Source organism: Anticarsia gemmatalis, chromosome 18 (assembly GCF_050436995.1).
Source record: "Anticarsia gemmatalis isolate Benzon Research Colony breed Stoneville strain chromosome 18, ilAntGemm2 primary, whole genome shotgun sequence".
NCBI classification, from domain to species: domain Eukaryota; kingdom Metazoa; phylum Arthropoda; class Insecta; order Lepidoptera; family Erebidae; genus Anticarsia; species Anticarsia gemmatalis.
The window spans coordinates 11,804,746-11,823,591 of NC_134762.1; the positions used below are offsets into that span (position 1 = coordinate 11,804,746).

The window sequence follows — 18,846 nt, forward strand, 5'->3', positions numbered from 1 at the left end:
AGTTGGACATTTCAGCGGGTAACAGCGCGAGCTCGGGCGTGGCGCTGGACGCGTCGATCTGGGCGGCGCGCTGCTCGGCCACGCCCCCGGCCCCGCCCCCGCCGCCCGCGCACGCCTCCCCCGCCACGCACAACGGCGAGCCCAAGGGCACGGCCAACGGCAACGGCGTCAAGGCGGACGGCGTGTACGTGTCGCTCGCGCGCTCGCTGCTCGAGCCGCACCAGCCGCTCACCAACACTGCACAACTCACCTTCGACTGTGAGTACACGTACACACACTCATACATCATTCCGTGTCAGTTGACGTCCTGCGACGAAGCTGTTCTCTTTTAGTTTAGTTACCGTCAGAAAATTTGAGCATAAGAGAAACAAATGGAACGATGTCGCTGTGCAGAAGGGCATACAACGACTGATCTATCTATCAGGCGATCAAAGAGCAATAGTACTCGCCGTCACGCGTTGCACTTGTTTCTAAGCTCAAATAAAAAGTTTTCACTGCGACCGAAGACGACGACCTAATGACCTAAGGTCATTGATCAGGTTGATTAGTCGTTAAGTCATATTATTATATGTTTTCAAATTTACTAGACAGGGTTGAAAGTAAAAATGGGTCTAACATTTACGCTTACGTGTTCCAGACGCGAAGATGTGGGCGGGGTACGGCGCGGGCGCGGAGGGGGGCAGCCTGGCGGAGGGCGCGTGGTGCGGCGGCTGGCTGCTGCTGGGCCGCGCCGCGCTGCCGTACAGCGTGCGCCTGCTGCCCGGCACGCTGCGGGTCACGCCCGCCACCATACAGTGCGTACCACACACCTTACAAGGCCTCAGGAGCCTCCTATTGAGACGACTCCCGCAGTATGAATTGCTCTTGTGTCGAGGGGATACAAACAACACACACAAAGTACAACCAGACTGGAAACAACTAATTGTGGATTGCACAAATAATTGTCCCGTGTGGGAATCCAACCCACGACCTCCCAATGCAATGGTAGCGACTTAATGACCTAAACCACTGTGTTACGGAGGCAGACAATTCAAGTCAAGTCAGCCAATCTAATTAATAAAATCTAGATACCTCACACATCTGTAGTAAAAATGAAAGCTTTATGGTTTCACACGTAATGTAGACTTCATTGACATGGCATCTAAATAATAAATGAGTAAATAATGACGTGTGTGTTGTGTGTGCAGTATGGTGACGTCGAACCGCGAGGAGGCGCTGTCGCCGCGCGAGCTGATGGTCAACAACGAGTTCCCGGTGGCCGTGCACGTCACGCACATCGACCTGCCGCCCGACATCGACAAACACTTCGACGTAAACATCTCTCTCATATTTATAATGTGTTGCGTACAATCAAAATATTGTGTTATCGGAGGAAGAAGATAGTTGGTGTACGTGCACGTTCGATCGTGTACGTCACATAGAAATAGATTGACAAATCTCTTTATTTCATTTTTTTTTATCTTAACCCATTATTGTCCCACTGCAGGGCAAGGGTCTCCTCCCAAACGAGGGGGAGGGGTTAGGTCTTGAGTCCACCACGCTGGCCAAGTGCGGGTTGGGGACTTTGCATGCCCTCAATAAATGTATTAAACAAATTTTGAGGCATGCAAGGTTTCCTCACGATGTTTTCCTTTACCGTTAAAGCAAGTAATAATAATTTCTAATTATTTCAATAACTTATAAATATTTAAATGACTGTTGATATTACAACATCGCTTGAAATATGTAGCGATTAAATTTTTTGGTTATATTGATAGTGAAAAAGGATAAAAAATATTGTATTAATAATTAGCGGTAGGAAATGTAAGTTGATATGACGTATCATCTGCAGGTGGTATCGTTGACGCCGCTGGTGGTGGCGGCGGGCGGCTGGGCGCGCGTGGGGCGCGTGCGCCTGCGCAGCTCGGCGCTGGACGCGCGCCTGCGCGGCCGCCTCACGCTGCGCACCAACGTCACCGACTACACCGTGCCGCTGCTCGTGTACAGCGGACGACTCGACATTGTACGTCACAACCTACTGTTAACTCTTACTCGAGTATTGCGGTTTTATTTATTATGGGATTGTTCGTTATGGTTCAAATATATGTCTGTTACAATGTAAACACGGTCGGAAGGTGGATTTCTGACAGTTAAAGATATATTAGTAATTGGTCAGGAAGGTTTAAACCGGTGCATATAACGTAGGGTTCCGTGACGTATCGTTATAACAATGGCAGCAGTAGTTACACATGAAGCAGGAGGCTAGTGACGTGTGGTGGTGTGGAGGCGCCGTGCTCGGTGCGGCGCGTGCGCGAGTGGCGGGGCGCGAGTGCGGCGCGTGTGCCGCGGGGGCGCGGTGTGCTTGCACCGACATACACTAATCGACCGAGTGTCACTATACTTGTATAAATACATTGTCGATTCCGAATGCTCGAGAGATATGTCATATTTTTTTTTATAATATTTACGTTTAATAAAAAATAATTTAAACGTGAATATTATTACATATTACACGAAATCGATATATTCATCACACGTTTGATCCCGTCGAAAACGGTCTACTTGTGACGTCATAACGATAAGGTACTCATACTATTAAAAAATATTGACATTCTATAAAAAGTTGCCTAGCCGTTGATTTGAGTGCTAGCAAAATACCATAATAATAATTTTATATTTTATATTAAACGATTAATCATCAACTATTTATGCTAATGAACTAAATCCTCAATTTTTTTTGCCACCGCCAGCCGCAAAACTGGCATCGGGATTTCTATTCTATTATTGAAACAACGAAATTTTCATATTCTAACATCAATCATCCACCACTGTAAACGAGCACTTCGTGAACGAATACAAAAAATAACATGATTTAAAAAAAATCTACGAGATTAATTTAATTCGACCGAAATATTATAATTATAAAAAATATATAATATTTTTTTTTTGTAATATTCATGACGTTTAAGGAAAATAACCATTACGTTTTAAACAATTCTATATCTTGAAGACAATATAAATTTTAATTCTTAAATGTATCTCCAATCACACCCAATTAAAATGTCTAAAAAAATGTTATTGTGCTAATTTTATATAGTAACTATCCTCACGTTCACCGGCATTCTACTTGCATACCTCAGCTCTCGACTATCACACTAGATAATTTAAAATTAGAAAGATATACATATATACGATTGACAAATTAATATCTAGTTAGTTTTTATGAACATGATCTCGTAGTCCCTAGTAGAAAATTGCAAATCGTTCGAGCAACACCTGTACGTGTATAACGTGTGTAACGCGTGTGACGCGTGCAGGAGTGGGACTGGCCCAACTCGGCGGACGGCACGCTGCGGCTGGGCGCGGTGGGCGCGTCGTCCACGCGGCGCGTGCGCGGCGCGCTGCTCAACCGCGCCGTGACCGCGCTGTGCGTGCAGGAGCTGCGCGCCGCGCTGCCCGGCGCGCAGCTGGCGCTGGCCAACTGCGCCGCGCGCTCCGACCCGCCGCCGCAGCACTCGTGCCGCTGCGTGCCGGCCGGCGGCTCGGCGCCGCTGCTGCTCACCGTGGTGGCGCCGGCGCGCGCGGGCGCGCTGCGCGGCCACGTGGTGCTGGCGGCCGCGCCGCCCGCCGCGCCCGCGCCGCCCACCACCACGCGCGCGCCCGTCGAGCTCACGGCGCACCACGGCCGCGTGCTCGCGCTGCCGCTCGTGCTCAGGAACGCCGCCCCGGTACGCTACACGATTGATTCCTATAATTCTACTGACGATCTGAATCGGCTGGCTCTTGATATATTTTTTGGAAAAATCACACGTAAATGTTAATAATGACGACACTCTATTGTCGTTCGTTCGGTATCGTTTCGGTAACGTTGTCCGAAATGATTATCACGCGTTACGATTCTTAGAATAAAAACATATAATACGTACGTTATGTCGCAGTACGCGTGGGCGTCGGCGCCGCTGGTGCTGGACAGCACGATGGCGCTCACGATGCACGTCACGGAGGTCACGCTGCCGCCGGACAACCCTGCACTCTTCTACGAGTATGTCATATTACTTATTATATACACAGAATCACAGAGCTGTTATTGTATGCACACCGCCTAACGCACGTTTAAAGAACGTGTAATATTTTCAGTTTGAGTGTAGACAAATGATTTTGTGTTGTCAGACCGGCGAGCGAGTCGGAGGCGGGCGCGGTGACGGCGGGCCGGCACGCGGTCGGCACCGTGGTGTACGCCGCCGAGCGACTGTGCGCGCCCGACTGCTACACCGGCCTGGACATAGAGACGCCCGGTACGTATGCGGCGCGACGACCGACCGCTGCAGGTGCACAGTCCACACACATCACGTGACCGCTCTCTCTGTGCAGAGGGCGCGGCGTGGCTGCGGCGCGCGGCGGCGCCGGACGAGGCGGCGCTGCGGCTGGACGCGGCGCTGCAGGCGGCGCGCCACGCGCAGTTCGTGCAGCGCGCCGCGCCCAGCAACGTGTCGCTGCACGTGCACACGGACCGCGTGCTGCGCGTGGCCGCGCCCGCCAGCGTGGCGCCCGTGTGGCCGCGCCTGGCGCCGGGCGGCGGCGGCGCGGGGCTGGCGGGCGTGGGCGGCGCCGTGCCGCTGCGCGTGCGCGCGCGCAACCCGTCGCGCTCGCACGCGCTGCTGCTGCAGCCCGTCGTGGCCGGGCCCGTGGCGCACCTGTGGGTACCCGCCTAGTGCCGCTCTGTGTACCGCGCTCGCCGGCCCCGCTCACCCTGTCCGCTGTTACAGCGCGGGCGGCGCGGAGGCGGCGCTGTGCCGCTCCGAGGCCTGCGTGTGGGCGCGCGACGCCTTCCGCCTCGTGGAGTGGCGGGCGGCGCGCGGCGCCGTGCGCCTGTGGGCCGAGGCCGACGACGGCGGCGCGGCGCTCGACGGCGGCGCGCTCAACAGCAGCGAGGCGCTGCCGCTGCTGCTGCTGGCGCCCGACGCCGAGCTCGAGATCAAGCTGACGTTCGCGCCGCGCGACGCCTCCGCGCTCACCGCCTACCTCTACCTCAGGTGACTCGCTCGCGACCGACCGGTCGACGACGTCGACGACCGACCGGTACTCGAAGAACACTCAGTGACTTGTTCGCGTTCGCAGGAACAACTTGACGATAATGGAAGGACTGCAGCTGTCCGGTCGCGGCGCGTATCCTAGCTTCGAACTCGGCGGCCGGCGACCCGGGACCAACGCGCCGTTACTCTTCGAGGTAATATTCCGCCGACCTGTCCCCCCACGCCCCGTGCCCGCAGCCCCTGACGTGTCCCCTCCCCGCAGGTGAGCGAGTGCGCGGCGGGCGGCACGGTGCGGCGCACGCTGCTGGCGCGCAACACGGGGCGGGTGCGCGTGCGCCTGCGCGAGTGGCGCGTGGCGGGCGCGCCGTGCCAGGCGCGGGGCTTCCGCCTGACGCCGTGCGCCGCGCTGTCGCTGGCGCCCAACGAGTCGCGGCCGCTCACGCTGGCCTTCACGGCCGACTGGACGCTGGCGCGCGTGGCCGCCACGCTGTCGCTGCGCTCCGAGCTGGGCCGCGCCAGCTTCCAGCTGCAGGCGGCGGCGCCGGCCCGCCTGCTGCCGCGCTGCTCGGCGGCGGCGGCGCGTCCGGCCTGGGAGCCGGCTCTGCGCGCGGCGGGCACGCTGCTGGCGCTGGCGGCGCTGGCGCTGGTGCTGGCGGCCGCGGCGTTGGACGCCGAGAGGGAGCTGCGTCGAGCCCGCGCCGCACGCCCGCCTCCTGCGCCGCGACAGCCGCTGGATCTGCGCGCGCTCGCTCACGCTCCACAGGTAATATACTACTGACGACACATATTCGACATTTAATTATTGAACAGTGTGTAATAAGTTTACACACATCTTAAAAGGTCATCACTGCTTTTCCATGTCAGCAATGTAAAACAAATATCTTACTGCAGAATTTTAATCCATATTACATAAATAAAAGTAACCTCTTTACATCGTGTACTTACGTTACTAATGATAACTTTGTCACGCCAGGCGCCGCCCCCACCAGTGCCTCGACGACCCCCGCCCCGGCGCCGCCGCCCCCCGCGGCCCGCAGTAGACCCGTCGGCCGAGCGGCGCGCCTTCGAGCGCTGGCGCCACGACGTGCTGCGGCAACAGGACGACGACGACGAGCGCTCCTCCGAGGACAACGAGCCCGCCGCGCCCCCCGCCGCCGCCCCGCACTGCGACCGCGCGCCGCTGCTGCAGGCCGAGCCCAGCGAGCCCTGCGACGAGCCGCCCGCCGCCACCGACGGCTACGAGGCCGACCCCGAGACCGAGGACCGGCCGCCCGGCAGCGGCGACGACGACAACGCCTCCACCGGCTCCGGCTCCGCGTCCGCCTCCTCGTCCTCGCCCACCGCCGACGTCGACGAACAGGACGACCCCGACGAGCGCGACCGCAGTCCCCCGCGCGACCGAGCCTCCCCGCCGCGCGACCCCGCCCCGCCGCGAACCTCCGGCCTCCCTCCCGTCGACGCGATCGCCCGGCCCGCGCGCCCCCGCCGCGACGCCAGCGAGACGCCGCGCCGGGACAAGAGCAAGGCGTTCGACAGCTCGGAGCCGGCGCGCCCGCGACCCTCCGCCGCCAAGCACCACGCGCGCAAGGACAAGGACAAGGCGTCCAAGCGGCGCGAGCGGCCCCCCGCCTCCCCGCCGCGCTCGCCGCCGCGCGCCGACTCGCGGGCGCCGGGCGCGCTGCGCTGGGGCGAGTCGTGGAGCTCCGTGGTGGCGGCGCGCGGCGCCCCGGGCTCCGGCGGCGCCGGCGCCGGGCCCGCCCCGCTGGCGCCCATCGGCTCGGACGTGCGGCGCCGCACCGAGCCCGCGCCCGCCGACCACTCGCTGTTCTACTTCAACGGAGACCCCACGCACACGCCCCCGAGAGACCCCGACTTCACGTGGCGCCCGCCGCCGCCCGTCGAGAGGCCTACGTTCTCCCCCTCTCGCGACTTTCTCGGTGAGCCATTTTACGCGTCCCTTCTTTCATTGTTCATCTTTGTTCCGTACCTACCCGTAGACCAAAGTGTGTTCGGTAGTGTTGGTAGATAGCAGCTTCTTACATCATCAATGATTTATACCTAGCATAAATATTGTGAAAACCATTTGGCGATTAAAAAGAGTGGCCAGGAGTTTCTTGCCAGCTCTTCTTATTGGCCCTACCTTCGGAACTGGCGGTAAATTTACTCTCTGTATCATTGACTATCATAAGTGTCAGCATTTGACCTATATGAATTAATGATTAGATTTTGCCCCTTGTACGCTAACGAACCCTATGCTACGTTACAGACGAACCTGCGGGTGTGGGCAACGGCTCGTTCCGCTCGATGAACTCGGTGTGGGGCTCGACGCTGGAGCCGCGGCCGGCCGCCGCCGCGTGGCTGTGGGGCGGGTTCGGCGCGGACAGCGCGGTGCGGCCGCCGCCCGGGTTCGGCGCGCCCGCCCGCCCCGTGCGGCCCTACGACCCCTTCCACTCGCTGGCGTCCATCTGGGCGCCGGGCGCGCTGGACTGGCGCGCCGACACGCCGCCCGCCGCGCCCGCGCCCGACGAGCCGGGCCCCGGCGCCCCGGGCGGGCCCGGCTCCCCCGGCAACAAGCCGCAGTAGGCCCGCGGGCCCGCGCCGCCGCACTAGTCACGCCCCGCGCCGGCGCCGCCCGCCCCGCTGCCCGCTCCGCCCGCTCTACGGATAACGTGTTACAGTGTTCCCTGCTCGACCTACTCGATTGTCTGTTTAAGACTGAATTAAACTTACACTTCTCAATGATGAAACAATATGACATTTTATTACCTACTCCACTTCACCAAGAAGAATTAGAATTTTTACAAAGGTTTCTCGAAATAAATGTTTAAAGCCCTTCTCCCATTACGATACGCCCGCGCGACTCTAGTCTCGGAGACTAGTCGCCACGAAGTATCTCACATACATTTGTATGGAGACTCTCACATTACGATACTGGTACTTATATGGTATACTTGTAGGGTACGATACTCGAGTATAATACTAGTTGGATACATGTTCGCTACCCGATGCTCGCATATTATGCAACTTAAAAGTTACTAAATTCATCATTTGTGCAAACTCGTTTTTTGTAGACTGACGTTATGTCGAGCGACTCCAGTGACGATGAAGCTCTTGCAGTTTTTTTGTTCTCAATTTCTCACAGTTTCTATAGCACCTAGGAGCTGTGAGGAACTGAGGAACTACCTATATTATCAAATGTTAGATTATGTCAAACTTGAAACGTGGTGGAACTACATAGTTCCGCGAACATGTTTCCTGAACATAGTTCCAATTAGAAAATGAATGATTCCATGTTCAATCCGCTCCCGAACATGAGCGCATGTCTACGCGAGACGCGACGCACAAGCGACCAACACGGCGGGTATCGCGAGACTAGTCGCGAACGCGTAGAATACCAGTATCGTAATGTGAGAGTCTCCATACAAATGTATGTGAGATACTTCGTGGCGACTAGTCTCCGAGACTAGAGTCGCGCGGGCGTATCGTAATGGGAGAAGGGCTTTAGGCCCTTCTCCCATTACGATACTTGTAGGGTACGATACTCGAGTATAATACTAGTTGGATACATGTTCGCTACCCGATGCTCGCATATTATGCAACTTAAAAGTTACTAAATTCATCATTTGTGCAAACTCGTTTTTTGTAGACTGACGTTATGTCGAGCGACTCCAGTGACGATGAAGCTCTTGCAGTTTTTTTGTTCTCAATTTCTCACAGTTTCTATAGCACCTAGGAGCTGTGAGGAACTGAGGAACTACCTATATTATCAAATGTTAGATTATGTCAAACTTGAAACGTGGTGGAACTACATAGTTCCGCGAACATGTTTCCTGAACATAGTTCCAATTAGGAAATGAATGATTCCATGTTCAATCCGCTCCCGAACATGAGCGCATGTCTACGCGAGACGCGACGCACAAGCGACCAACACGGCGGGTATCGCGAGACTAGTCGCGAACGCGTAGAATACCAGTATCGTAATGTGAGAGTCTCCATACAAATGTATGTGAGATACTTCGTGGCGACTAGTCTCCGAGACTAGAGTCGCGCGGGCGTATCGTAATGGGAGAAGGGCTTTAGTCTCCATACAAATGTATGTGAGATACTTCGTGGCGACTAGTCTCCGAGACTAGAGTCGCGCGGGCGTATCGTAATGGGAGAAGGGCTTCACTAGCTTCCGCCGGCAACTTCGTCCGCATGAAAAGGTTTCCCGAAGTAAAAAGTATCCCATGTGTGTGTATGAATCTAGGTTAATTTCAGTTCAATCAGTCGAAAATTTAACAAGATTTATAAAAACTATAACCCCCTATTTTACCCCTTTAGGGGTAGAATTTATCAAAATCCTTTCTTAGCGGATGCCTACGTCATAACATCTACCTGCATGCCAAATTTCAAATCCTAAGATTTACCAACTCTCAATGGTAAAAGTCCGAACAATTCTTTAATTTCGAACTTTTACCTTTATTCACTTGATAAATCTTAGGATTAATATAATCACACGGTAAAAGTTGATAAAGTCATATCATAACGTGTTCGAGCCGTAATATAATGATATTGCTAGAGATATAATTATATGCCGTAACATAGTTACATTGAGAGTATGAAGATGTCGCCGGAGTTTAAAAACTATGTTACAGTATATAAAAAACTCCTTCTTTAATACTATGTTACGGTATAATTATATACCTTTACATAGTTATAAAGAAGGAGTTTTGGGCAAACCGGCATGGGTAGGTTATGTTAAAAGGCTGAGTTTCTACTTTTGAAAGGGAAATTAAGTTCTTGTGCCGGGGGTTTTAAAATTTTTAATAACAAAAATATTTCACACTATTTATCGGTAGGTTTGGGTAGGTCAATCCTTTCAAATTGTCCCACCACCAATTTTCTCATCATACGAAGCAAATTTTGACCAATTCTCTTATGTGACGCAAGCGAAGTTGCGCGGGTCAGCTAGTAAAAAATAAAAAAAATCTAAATTGAAATTGTTGCATCCGCTCGGGAGTTATGATGCCACAGACAGACAGACAGACACTCCCCTCTTTTTGCGTCGGGGGTTAAAAATAAACAACAGTTAAAGATCTTAATTTAATTTATTTGACTCATTCATATTTCTGAACATTTAAAACAATGCTCTATCACACATTTGTTTTTTTTTATATTAACCTTACAATATTATACATTTAGGAATTTTCTAGTTACCTTCATGTTTCTATTTAGGTGCATGTTGTAATGATGAAACGCACCAATTGTCAATAAAACATAAGGATCACAGCAATACATAGTTTGTTCATAAAACTTAGTGACTAATGAGCTAAGACATATGATGAGGTACAGTAGAGGCCTGCACAGGCTACATAGTGGTATTTGTCCTAAGCAACATGCCAAAATGTAAATCACTTTCAAGTCTATTTTAGATGGCTTAAATGGCTTTTTGGCACTATACATTACCACAGGTAGAAATAAGAAAGTAAAATTGATCCTAAAGGTTGTACTAAACAGTCTTGCTCAGTATCGGTACTTAGTGGAGTAGTCCTTAGGTGAGACGACAAGACCTCTGCCCTTCCTCGCACCTCGGTACACAGTCTCAATGATGTCAATCATCTCCTGCTTGTCCTCCAGCGGCCAGTTGATCTTGTTGTTGTTGCCCGTGCCCAGATCTATCATGATGTGCTTGTTGCGGAAGAAGAACATCACTGTGCATGGGTCATACAACTCGTACCTGCGAAAGGCATGGCTCTAAGTTAGCATTATATACAGGATTCTCATATAAATGCTTTTGACATGCCTCAGGGGAAAATGCTAAGTATAGCTGTCAAAAAGAATTTGTATGAAATGGTGTTTTGAAAGTTAAACCTACATGTGAGTGAAATTGTGAGTAAGTATGTAACATAATGTAATCTCTTTGTACATCATAAGCAAGAAATGCTTACTTCTTGAATATAATGTCCAGTTTGTTTAATATAATTAATAGTAAACTTTTATTCTACAACAGCTTATAAAGGTATGCATTGCAATAAGTTTGAATTTTATCACCAAAATACACTAAGGCTTCATTCTTTATGATTAAGAGGTAGCTATGGACTAATTCTGAATATCTTACATTTTGTTGAAGTCTGGTACTTCAGTGATATCCACCAGGTATATGACTGCAAAGTTCTTCACCTTCTCTGCAATACTGTACAACACCTCGTCCATCTTCATGCACGTCGGGTCCCAGTCGTGACCGAATCTTATCACCTGCACATCACAAACAAACGTCGATCATGATGAAAGGCTTCATGTAGCCGCATTAGCCACAATACGATAACAATAAATAGGTTGAAGGTATTGTTTTGGGGCACATAAATCTTGAGCCTTATACATAAACTGCCCATATTACAACAAGCAAAGAGAATGTTAAAAACTCTGTAAATGAGTTAAGTGGGTAAGATAACTTGGAAATCGACGATGAAATTCGTTGATTGCAAATTAAATCATAATTTTAATGCTTTATCCAGAAATTTCTTAACCTCAATACAGATCGACTTACAACGACACGGTCTTCCTCCGATAAAATGGCTTGATCCACCTGCCACCCGTTGTGTAAATGTCCCAGCATGTAACTCATCTTGAACTATTATTTATTTACTACCTAATTAAATTAACACACGTATTTTTATTTCACAACAAATCTCTTAGCATCAAAACACTTTCACAAATGTCATTACTGTCATTATTCATGTCACGGCCCTTCACTTCGTTTCGTGTCAGACGTTTAGTTATTCCATGAGATTTTACATCGTTGGATGGTCGCGGTCTATACAACATCACAATAAAAATTACATTGATAAATTAATGATTAAATGATAGTTATTGATCTGATTATATTATAAACTATTTGTTTTCGTTTCATAATCAGCGTCAATCATTTATATGTGTGTTAAAATTAGGGAATGCAATCCCGACTCGAGATCGTCAACTCGAGATCCCTCACGATCAGAAATATCAATCCCGCGGGATCCCGAGATTTTCGGGATCCCGTCTAGTTAGTAAAAATAATACAATTCGAACGGCTTGTTAAATGTAATATGTGTGTGATAGTGTGGTGAATGCAATAAATTATTATTTGAAAGAAAATAAAAGCCTTTATTTTTCAATATTACTAACAACGTAACATAATTAACAGGTGTAATAACAAGAACATAATCAAAAAAGTAGTTGTAGCTCCAGGAGATCAAAATAAAAAGTAATCACATGGCATTTTGAAAGTAGCCTCTTAAAATACAAAGTGTATCAATAGTACGAGCTTCTAATCGGCATCTTAAGTCTATTGCAATGTAGCCAACTGCTGAAAATGACAATCCACAATCCCGACAATCCCGAACGGGATCTCGTCATATTATGCTTCGGGATTGATCCCGAAAAAATACACGGGATCTCGCGAGATCGGGATCCCGCGAGATCGGGATTGCATTCACTAGTTAAAATACAATCAAGGATATAGTTTCGTTATTGAGACAGGATAAATCTGCTCTTATGTCTTAAGTCTATACGACATAGCAACGAGGGTATGTATGTATTTATAACTACCCGCGACACTTTAATATTTAATGGCAATTACAGTACAGACAGTACCTTCGACGCGGCGCCGCGATGTCCGAATAGGTAGGAGCGTCGACCTGGGGTCAGCAGAGTGCCGTCATTCTTGGCCTACATACAACGTGTCGCGGAATCGTTCCATCAGTATTGAAAAAATATTGACAGTATTGGTATTATTTTTACCGGTAAATCTATTGCTCTGTAGATAAAAGGCATTCCGGTTGATGTGCTCTCCAGAAAATGTTTTTTACTAGATCAAACAGATTTAGACAAAAATAATAGTTGTAAAATTGGTCATATTTATTGTTGCTCTGCAAGGAACACAAGGTTTCATTTCTTGGAAAAAGAATGAGAAGAATAAAGCCAATACCAACAATGTCAATCGGACAGACAGGATAATGTTCCAACAGCATCCAAACTGAGGGCTTGAATACACCGGACCTTGAGGGCAGATAATTATATTATTTCGATTCACTGCGCCGGCACTGACTACTCTGACACCTGTGACTGCAGCCTGTGGACACTACAGTGGAATCGTCTGTTTTGCATAAAGTAGGTGAAATCAAGGTGAGCACGTAAATATGTAATAATACGATTTCTTACTATACTTTTTTAACATTTTACTGAGTGATTCCCCCTCAGTACGACACCTCTACGGTTACACTGCAGTTTACAGGTTTCTACAAAAGTCAACTTTGTTCATGTTTGACAAAGAGACAATGTTTGAAAACCGGATAGATATTGTTGACTCGGAGCCCGATTGCAGCACTCTGCACTTATCGCATATTTTGACAAATTAGTAGGTACCTATTGTTATATGAGTGAATAATTAGTATTGCCTTTGCACTGAGAGCCTTAGTTTCGGGTGGCATTATTCTGATTCCAATGTTTCGGTAGTATAAGCGACTGCCGCCCAGAGGTCCCGGATTCGAAACCTGGGTCGGATCAAAAAATATTTTTTGAGTCTTTGTTAATTGTTTCGTAAAATTCAGTGTTCCTTTTAAATTCTCAAAAAGTCATTGTTTATAAGACTGCCAACCAGCTAGGAGCGTAGGCAGATATTTCGAGCACCATGGATTACAACATAAATATCTTCGTATTGTAATTGTTTATTGATGCCCCCGTGTAGTTAGATATGTTTGTGTTACATCAGTTACATGCGCGGTGTACGGATAAATAAACGAAACATTGTAAAAATACTGGTAGCTTCCTACATACTCGCCGTCCTCATCGAGCTATTCGTATTGTGGTATCATTCTTTAGAAAGCTTGGAAATATCGTGATTAAATAAAGGATTACAGAACAAATAGTGACAAGTGGATCAAAATGACATATATACTCGCGTGTCAGTGACACGGTTTTATATCCACGGCAGGATAGGAAGTTTCAGAAGGCGTCGAACAGTTCTGATGAGGATATAGACCCAGTGTTCTCGTCATACACGTAACTCAGCTTGTGCCGCAGTTACCTACATCTATTATAATATACAGCACATGGTAGATAAAGTTTTGTCTACTTACTGTCCACCCGCCTTCACAAGAGAAATATGTCTAAGTACTTGATAATAATCGAGTCGAGCCACTTTTGGAGATGCACAGAACGTGGCTGGTCGTTACTGGCGGCGACTGGGAGCAGTGGGAGCAGTGGGAGCACATGATCGGCGCCTGCGTACAGCGCGAGGTGCACACCGTTTGTTTACTAGCGTGCAGCGCCGGCGTCGCTCACTGGAGCGCGGCGGAGCGCGGGCCGGCGGCAGGCGGGGGGCGCCGCTGGCACTCCGCCATCGGAACGCGGTCACTCACCAAAACATACAGATTTCTCGGGAAAAAATAACAGTATGCTCGCAGAACTGAGCGGTGCGCTGAGCGGAGCGCACACTCGGTTCACGTAACTGCGGAACCGTGCGATATCTACGATTTCTCTACAGTTTCCGCATTGATCTCCGATCACGACCACGCGGTGTCGCGACCTTCTTGCAAGCGTCGAAGGTCCAGTGAAGTGGTCGCCGACGCTGGTCGCTCCCACTGGCGCCACCCCGCGGCCTCACGCTCACACTCTACATGGTCTACATGCACCAGACAGACAGCACGCCGGAGCGCGCGGCGCCACTCGAGGACCACACTATATGTAGCGTATGACCTAATTGATCAGACACAACAGGCGCTTAATTGGCAAGTAACATTTAAATCTGTTTTGCATCAATGTTCCACTTTCCTTCCAAAATCTTTTTTATTTATATCATCTGTGAAGCGAACTAGTTCGTTACATCGCGTTGTTTATAACGTGTCTGTGTCTACGTCTCGATCTCGCCGCGTAATGTATCGTGTAGGCAGCGAGCGGATAATTAGCCACACTCGTGACACATAATATGTAATTTGCTCTTCAAGATAGTTAATCTTGCACATAAATGCAAATGCGCGCTTCCCACTCGCGCATTACGCTGTCGTCAAGGTATGCTATGAAAATTGTGTATCATCCGAGCACCGAACATTGTACACATAGCTCCACTGGCTGTACCCTCAATGACTAAGCGTTTCCGCCACCGTCTAGGAATATAAAAGTAAGACGGAAAAGCAGATCATTAGATTTGGTCGGCAGTTTGATGTCTCTGATTAAATTAATAAAACATATGTAGGTACCTAGGTACTTCAGTTAAATTAGGCTACAGGATGTGCATAGTGGTTCGCTGGAGAATCAAAAAGAAGAATTTACGGAAGAATTATTATTAGATAAGCGTCGTCCCGTTGTCTTTCACTAAGCTTCCTAACTGTTGGTGTTGCAGGGAGTGTGTGATGGACGCGGTGTACCCCGCCACGGCGTCAGCGTTGGCGCGCGGCCGCCGCCTGCGCCGCGCCGAGCCGCGCCACCGACACCGCACCACGCCCGTCACCTTCGCCGAGATCAAGGTACGAACCACCTGTGATCTGACTAACCGGTCAGGACCAAGAGATATTGGTTGCTCAGTATCTACCAAACTACCTATGATTGAGGGTCACGCCAAGTGAAACGAGTTGAACCATTATGTAGCAGTCGTACTCTAACAGAAACACACACACTGTGCCACCGTTCACACTCATCATGGTGCTGTAAGTGCTGTTGTTTAAATAAATTAAATAAAAAAAAGTCAGTCTCAGATCTGACGGTGTTCTGGTACAGTTCATTATAACTAGTTGACGTAAAAATAACAATTGAATGATGCGGTTATTATGATTATAGGAGGTGGACGAGGAGTCGTGCGAGGCGGAGGCGTGCGAGGAGCGCGGCGCGGGCGGCGGCGCTGCGGGGCCGCGGCGGCGCCCCGACGTGCTGGAGGAGCGGCTCGGCGCGCAGTTCGCCGAGTTCCGGCGGCGGCGCGCCAACAAGCGCGACGTGCTGCGCGAGCGCGAGCACGAGTCCCCGCCCCCCGCGCGCGCCGCCCCCGCCACCCCCGCGCCGCCCGCCGCGCAGCTGGCGCGCGCCGACAGCGAGCCCAGCGCACTGCACCGCGAGCACGCCGACACCTGAGCGCGCCGCCGACACGCCACGCGACACACGTGCCACACGTGTACAACACACACGCGACTGTCGGCCACTGAGTGTACTGCAGTGTACCTGCTGCATGCCGTGGACGGCGTCGCTTGCCGCGGCGCCCGGCGCGACGGGACCGCGGGATTCGTCGGGATCGTAATAAAACACGGGCGTGACAAGTCTCATATAATTATTGTACAATAAAATAAATAGCACTCTCAACCACGCGTCACTCGGACACTTCAATAAATAGACACGACTATGTAACTATGTATATGTATATGTACACGTGCTAACCGCTAACCTTCGTATAAATATTACAGTAACAAATATAATTAACTAAGTTTAATACATTATTATAAAAGTGTCAACAAGTGCTTCGAGTGTGCGGACTTATCTCAAGTTCCTCACTGCATTTATGTAGATAATAAGTGTTGTGTTACAACGACTGATTGTGTTCATTGTTATATTGTATTATTATGTATTATATACTACGAATTACCTTTCATACAAATATGTTGGAAGTGTCTTACAAAAATGAAACGATAGAAACTTGTGTAAAGTGAGGCAGTGTGGAGCAGAGCGTGAGTCTTCATACTCATTGTCTGCGATCAGATTAACTTATTGTATAATACACTTGCAGGAGTCTTGGACTTCAAATGCGCACTTACATTGTAATTAATATATAACAGCACTAGTGTTTATATAACACGTAAGTATATTATGTAATTGGCACTCGTTTGAGCGGCGTGTGTTCGCCGCGTCACGGCGCGCACGCTGCGGGCGGCGGCGGCGGACACACGCGCACCTCTCGCTACTCTAGTCTATGGTAACTTGTAACAACATACAAAACCTAGTAGTTCGACTCTTACTTAATCATAATTTGTTGCTAAGTGTAGCGTCATATTGTATAATACTCGTATTCATAGTTTGCTACGAGGCGGCGTGACGGTGACGTCACCGATGTACCGTCACCGTCGCGAGCCCACTGTACAAGAATAATGTTACTTAGGTAACTATACTGCGTGAACGACACCGCGGTATACTCTGCATACATGTAAATATAATCGACTCATAAATACTTATGTCCAAAATTTTCCTAAATAAATATATATTTAATTACTTTGTCGCAATACTTTATTTCGTGTCTGGACGCGTCTCGCGCCGCGACCTCCCTAATACTGTACAAAATATTATTCGATACACTAAGTCGTAAACGATTTATTTGTCTGGAGTGTGTTAGCTATGGACGGTGCGCCGGCATCGGCTCGTGCGCGTGCGCTCAACGCGGCTCGTCGTCGGGCTGCAGCTCCGCCTCTGCCGCCGACGGGATCGTGTGCAGGTGCCGCGCCGCCAGCGCGCCGCCCGGCCCCGCCGGCGACCCCGGCGGCTCGTCCGCGGTGATGGCGGGCTGGCGCGTCAGGCGAGGCCGCGCGGGGCCGCCCGCCGCCGCGCCCGCGGCCGCCGCGCCGCCCGCCGCGCTGCCGCCGGAGCGCGAGGTGCGCCAGGTGCCGGTGGAGGCGGTCGCGTTGGAGCCGGACGAGTCGTTGCGCGAAGACGACAGGTTGGAGTCCTGCGAGGTCTTGCGCGCCACCAGCCACGAGGCGGCGCGGCGCGGCGGCGGCGGCGGCCGACCGTACGCGCGCCACGAGTCCGAGCGCGACGACGAGAACTCCACCGACGACGACACGGAGCCGGCGCGGGCGGGCGCCGCGGCGGGCGTGCGCGGGGCGGGCGCCGGCGCGGGGTCCGAGCGTCGCCCGCAGGCTCGCAGCCAGCGCAGGAGGCGCTGGCGGGCGGCGGGCTCGCGCTCGGGCTCGCCGCGCTCCGCCGCGCCGGCGCCGCTGCCGCTGGGCAGCAGGCGGCGGCAGGCGCAGGCGGCGCCGTGCTGGCCGCGCGAGGAGCGCTCGGCGAGGCTGTTGGTGTTGGCGGGCGTCTGGCGGTTGCTGAAGTTGGACGAGTGGCGGCAGCGGCCGATGCCGCGCGTGACCCGCGACTCCTCGATGGCCTTACACACGAGCGCGCAGTCCTTCTTGAACTGCTTGGTGAGGATGGCGTAGAGGAAGGGATTGCAGCACGAGTTGAGCGGCAGCACGAACACCGTGAACACCTTGGCCTCCTCCAGGGACACGAGCTGCGCGCCGAACGCCGCCGTGAGCGCGAAGAACGCGATGGGCGACCAGCACAGGAAGTCGGTGAAGACGAGCAGCGCCATGCGCTTGGCTATACGCGAGTCGTTAGAGTTCCAGGCCTGCGAGCCGCGGATGGCGCAGTACATCTTGAGGTAACAGCCGAGCAGCACGAGGAACGCCACGCCGTTGATCGCCAGCAGCGTGACCACGTAGCCGAGCGCCACGGGCGTGCTCGTCTCGAAGGGCAGGCACACGGCGAACTTGCGGTAGTCGGAGACGCCCAGCAGTGGCAGCGCGGCCGCCACCAGCGAGAAGGCCCAGCCGGCCGCCATGACGACGGCGGCGTGCCGCAGCGACAGCCGCTTGTTGAGGTGCATGGCGTGCGTGATGGCGTAGTTGCGCTCCAGCGTGATGACCGCCAGCGTGTACACCGACAGCTCCGACGACAACACGCCCAGGAAGCCCGCCAGCTTGCAGCCGCCCGACATCTGCCACGCGATGGCGTGCGCGCGGAACTCGCCCAGCGTGCCCGCGTCCACCACCGCCAGGAACCCTGCGCACCGAACACACGCGCAATCTGTGAGTACCGTGGACACGACGCACTTATGCGTACACAT

General features: G+C 51.6%; 4 protein-coding genes across 7 annotated transcripts in view; 2 read left to right on the forward strand and 2 right to left on the reverse strand.

Annotated features, from left to right (window-relative positions):
- Positions 1 to 7,736, forward strand: part of Tmem131 (Transmembrane protein 131) — a 30,007-nt gene extending 22,271 nt beyond the window's left edge. The window contains exons 8-20 of the mRNA XM_076126222.1: positions 3 to 258; positions 638 to 794; positions 1,188 to 1,311; positions 1,832 to 2,002; positions 3,297 to 3,707; positions 3,918 to 4,021; positions 4,150 to 4,274; positions 4,351 to 4,675; positions 4,746 to 5,012; positions 5,098 to 5,206; positions 5,275 to 5,775; positions 5,986 to 6,949; positions 7,279 to 7,736. Of these exons, the coding sequence (XP_075982337.1) occupies positions 3 to 258; positions 638 to 794; positions 1,188 to 1,311; positions 1,832 to 2,002; positions 3,297 to 3,707; positions 3,918 to 4,021; positions 4,150 to 4,274; positions 4,351 to 4,675; positions 4,746 to 5,012; positions 5,098 to 5,206; positions 5,275 to 5,775; positions 5,986 to 6,949; positions 7,279 to 7,595 (3,831 nt within the window). The 3' untranslated portion in view covers positions 7,596 to 7,736. The remainder of the gene's footprint in view (positions 1 to 2; positions 259 to 637; positions 795 to 1,187; positions 1,312 to 1,831; positions 2,003 to 3,296; positions 3,708 to 3,917; positions 4,022 to 4,149; positions 4,275 to 4,350; positions 4,676 to 4,745; positions 5,013 to 5,097; positions 5,207 to 5,274; positions 5,776 to 5,985; positions 6,950 to 7,278) is intronic.
- Positions 7,737 to 10,083: 2,347 nt separating this feature from the next.
- Dim1 (thioredoxin-like protein Dim1) lies at positions 10,084 to 11,749 on the reverse strand. Its single transcript, XM_076126318.1, has 3 exons — positions 11,542 to 11,749; positions 11,113 to 11,249; positions 10,084 to 10,731 (listed from the first exon to the last, which is right to left on the reverse strand). The coding sequence occupies exons 1-3, from the start codon at positions 11,617 to 11,619 to the stop codon at positions 10,518 to 10,520; spliced, it is 429 nt and encodes a 142-aa protein (XP_075982433.1). The 5' UTR covers positions 11,620 to 11,749; the 3' UTR covers positions 10,084 to 10,517.
- Positions 11,750 to 12,879: 1,130 nt separating this feature from the next.
- Positions 12,880 to 17,219, forward strand: LOC142980745 (uncharacterized). Of its 3 annotated transcripts, XM_076126320.1 has the most exons (4): positions 12,880 to 13,157; positions 14,518 to 14,765; positions 15,377 to 15,496; positions 15,807 to 17,219. In XM_076126320.1, exons 3-4 carry the CDS (start codon positions 15,383 to 15,385, stop codon positions 16,092 to 16,094), a joined length of 402 nt encoding a protein of 133 aa, XP_075982435.1. In that variant the 5' UTR covers positions 12,880 to 13,157; positions 14,518 to 14,765; positions 15,377 to 15,382; the 3' UTR covers positions 16,095 to 17,219. The 3 variants fall into 3 exon arrangements, with proteins under 3 accessions (XP_075982435.1, XP_075982437.1, XP_075982434.1); XM_076126322.1 differs by lacking the exon at positions 14,518 to 14,765 and having other exon boundaries at positions 13,055 to 13,157; positions 15,373 to 15,496; XM_076126319.1 differs by lacking the exon at positions 12,880 to 13,157 and having other exon boundaries at positions 14,097 to 14,765.
- rk (G-protein coupled receptor rickets) overlaps positions 16,271 to 18,846 on the reverse strand; it is a 51,352-nt gene continuing 48,776 nt past the window's right edge. For both annotated transcript variants that reach the window (XM_076126316.1, XM_076126317.1), the window contains one exon: positions 16,271 to 18,782. In XM_076126316.1, the coding sequence (XP_075982431.1) occupies positions 17,380 to 18,782 (1,403 nt within the window). In that variant the 3' untranslated portion in view covers positions 16,271 to 17,379. The remainder of the gene's footprint in view (positions 18,783 to 18,846) is intronic.

Coding starts and splice junctions, on each gene's coding strand:
- Dim1 (XM_076126318.1), bottom strand. CDS start 11,619: ATGAGTTACATGCTGGGACATTTACACAACGGGTGGCAGGTGGATCAA. Junction 11,250..11,541: donor CGGAGGAAGACCGTGTCGTT/GTAAGTCGATCT, acceptor TGTGATGTGCAG/GTGATAAGATTCGGTCACGA. Junction 10,732..11,112: donor GTACCAGACTTCAACAAAAT/GTAAGATATTCA, acceptor TGCCTTTCGCAG/GTACGAGTTGTATGACCCAT.
- LOC142980745 (XM_076126320.1), top strand. CDS start 15,383: ATGGACGCGGTGTACCCCGCCACGGCGTCAGCGTTGGCGCGCGGCCGC. Junction 15,497..15,806: donor TCACCTTCGCCGAGATCAAG/GTACGAACCACC, acceptor TTATGATTATAG/GAGGTGGACGAGGAGTCGTG.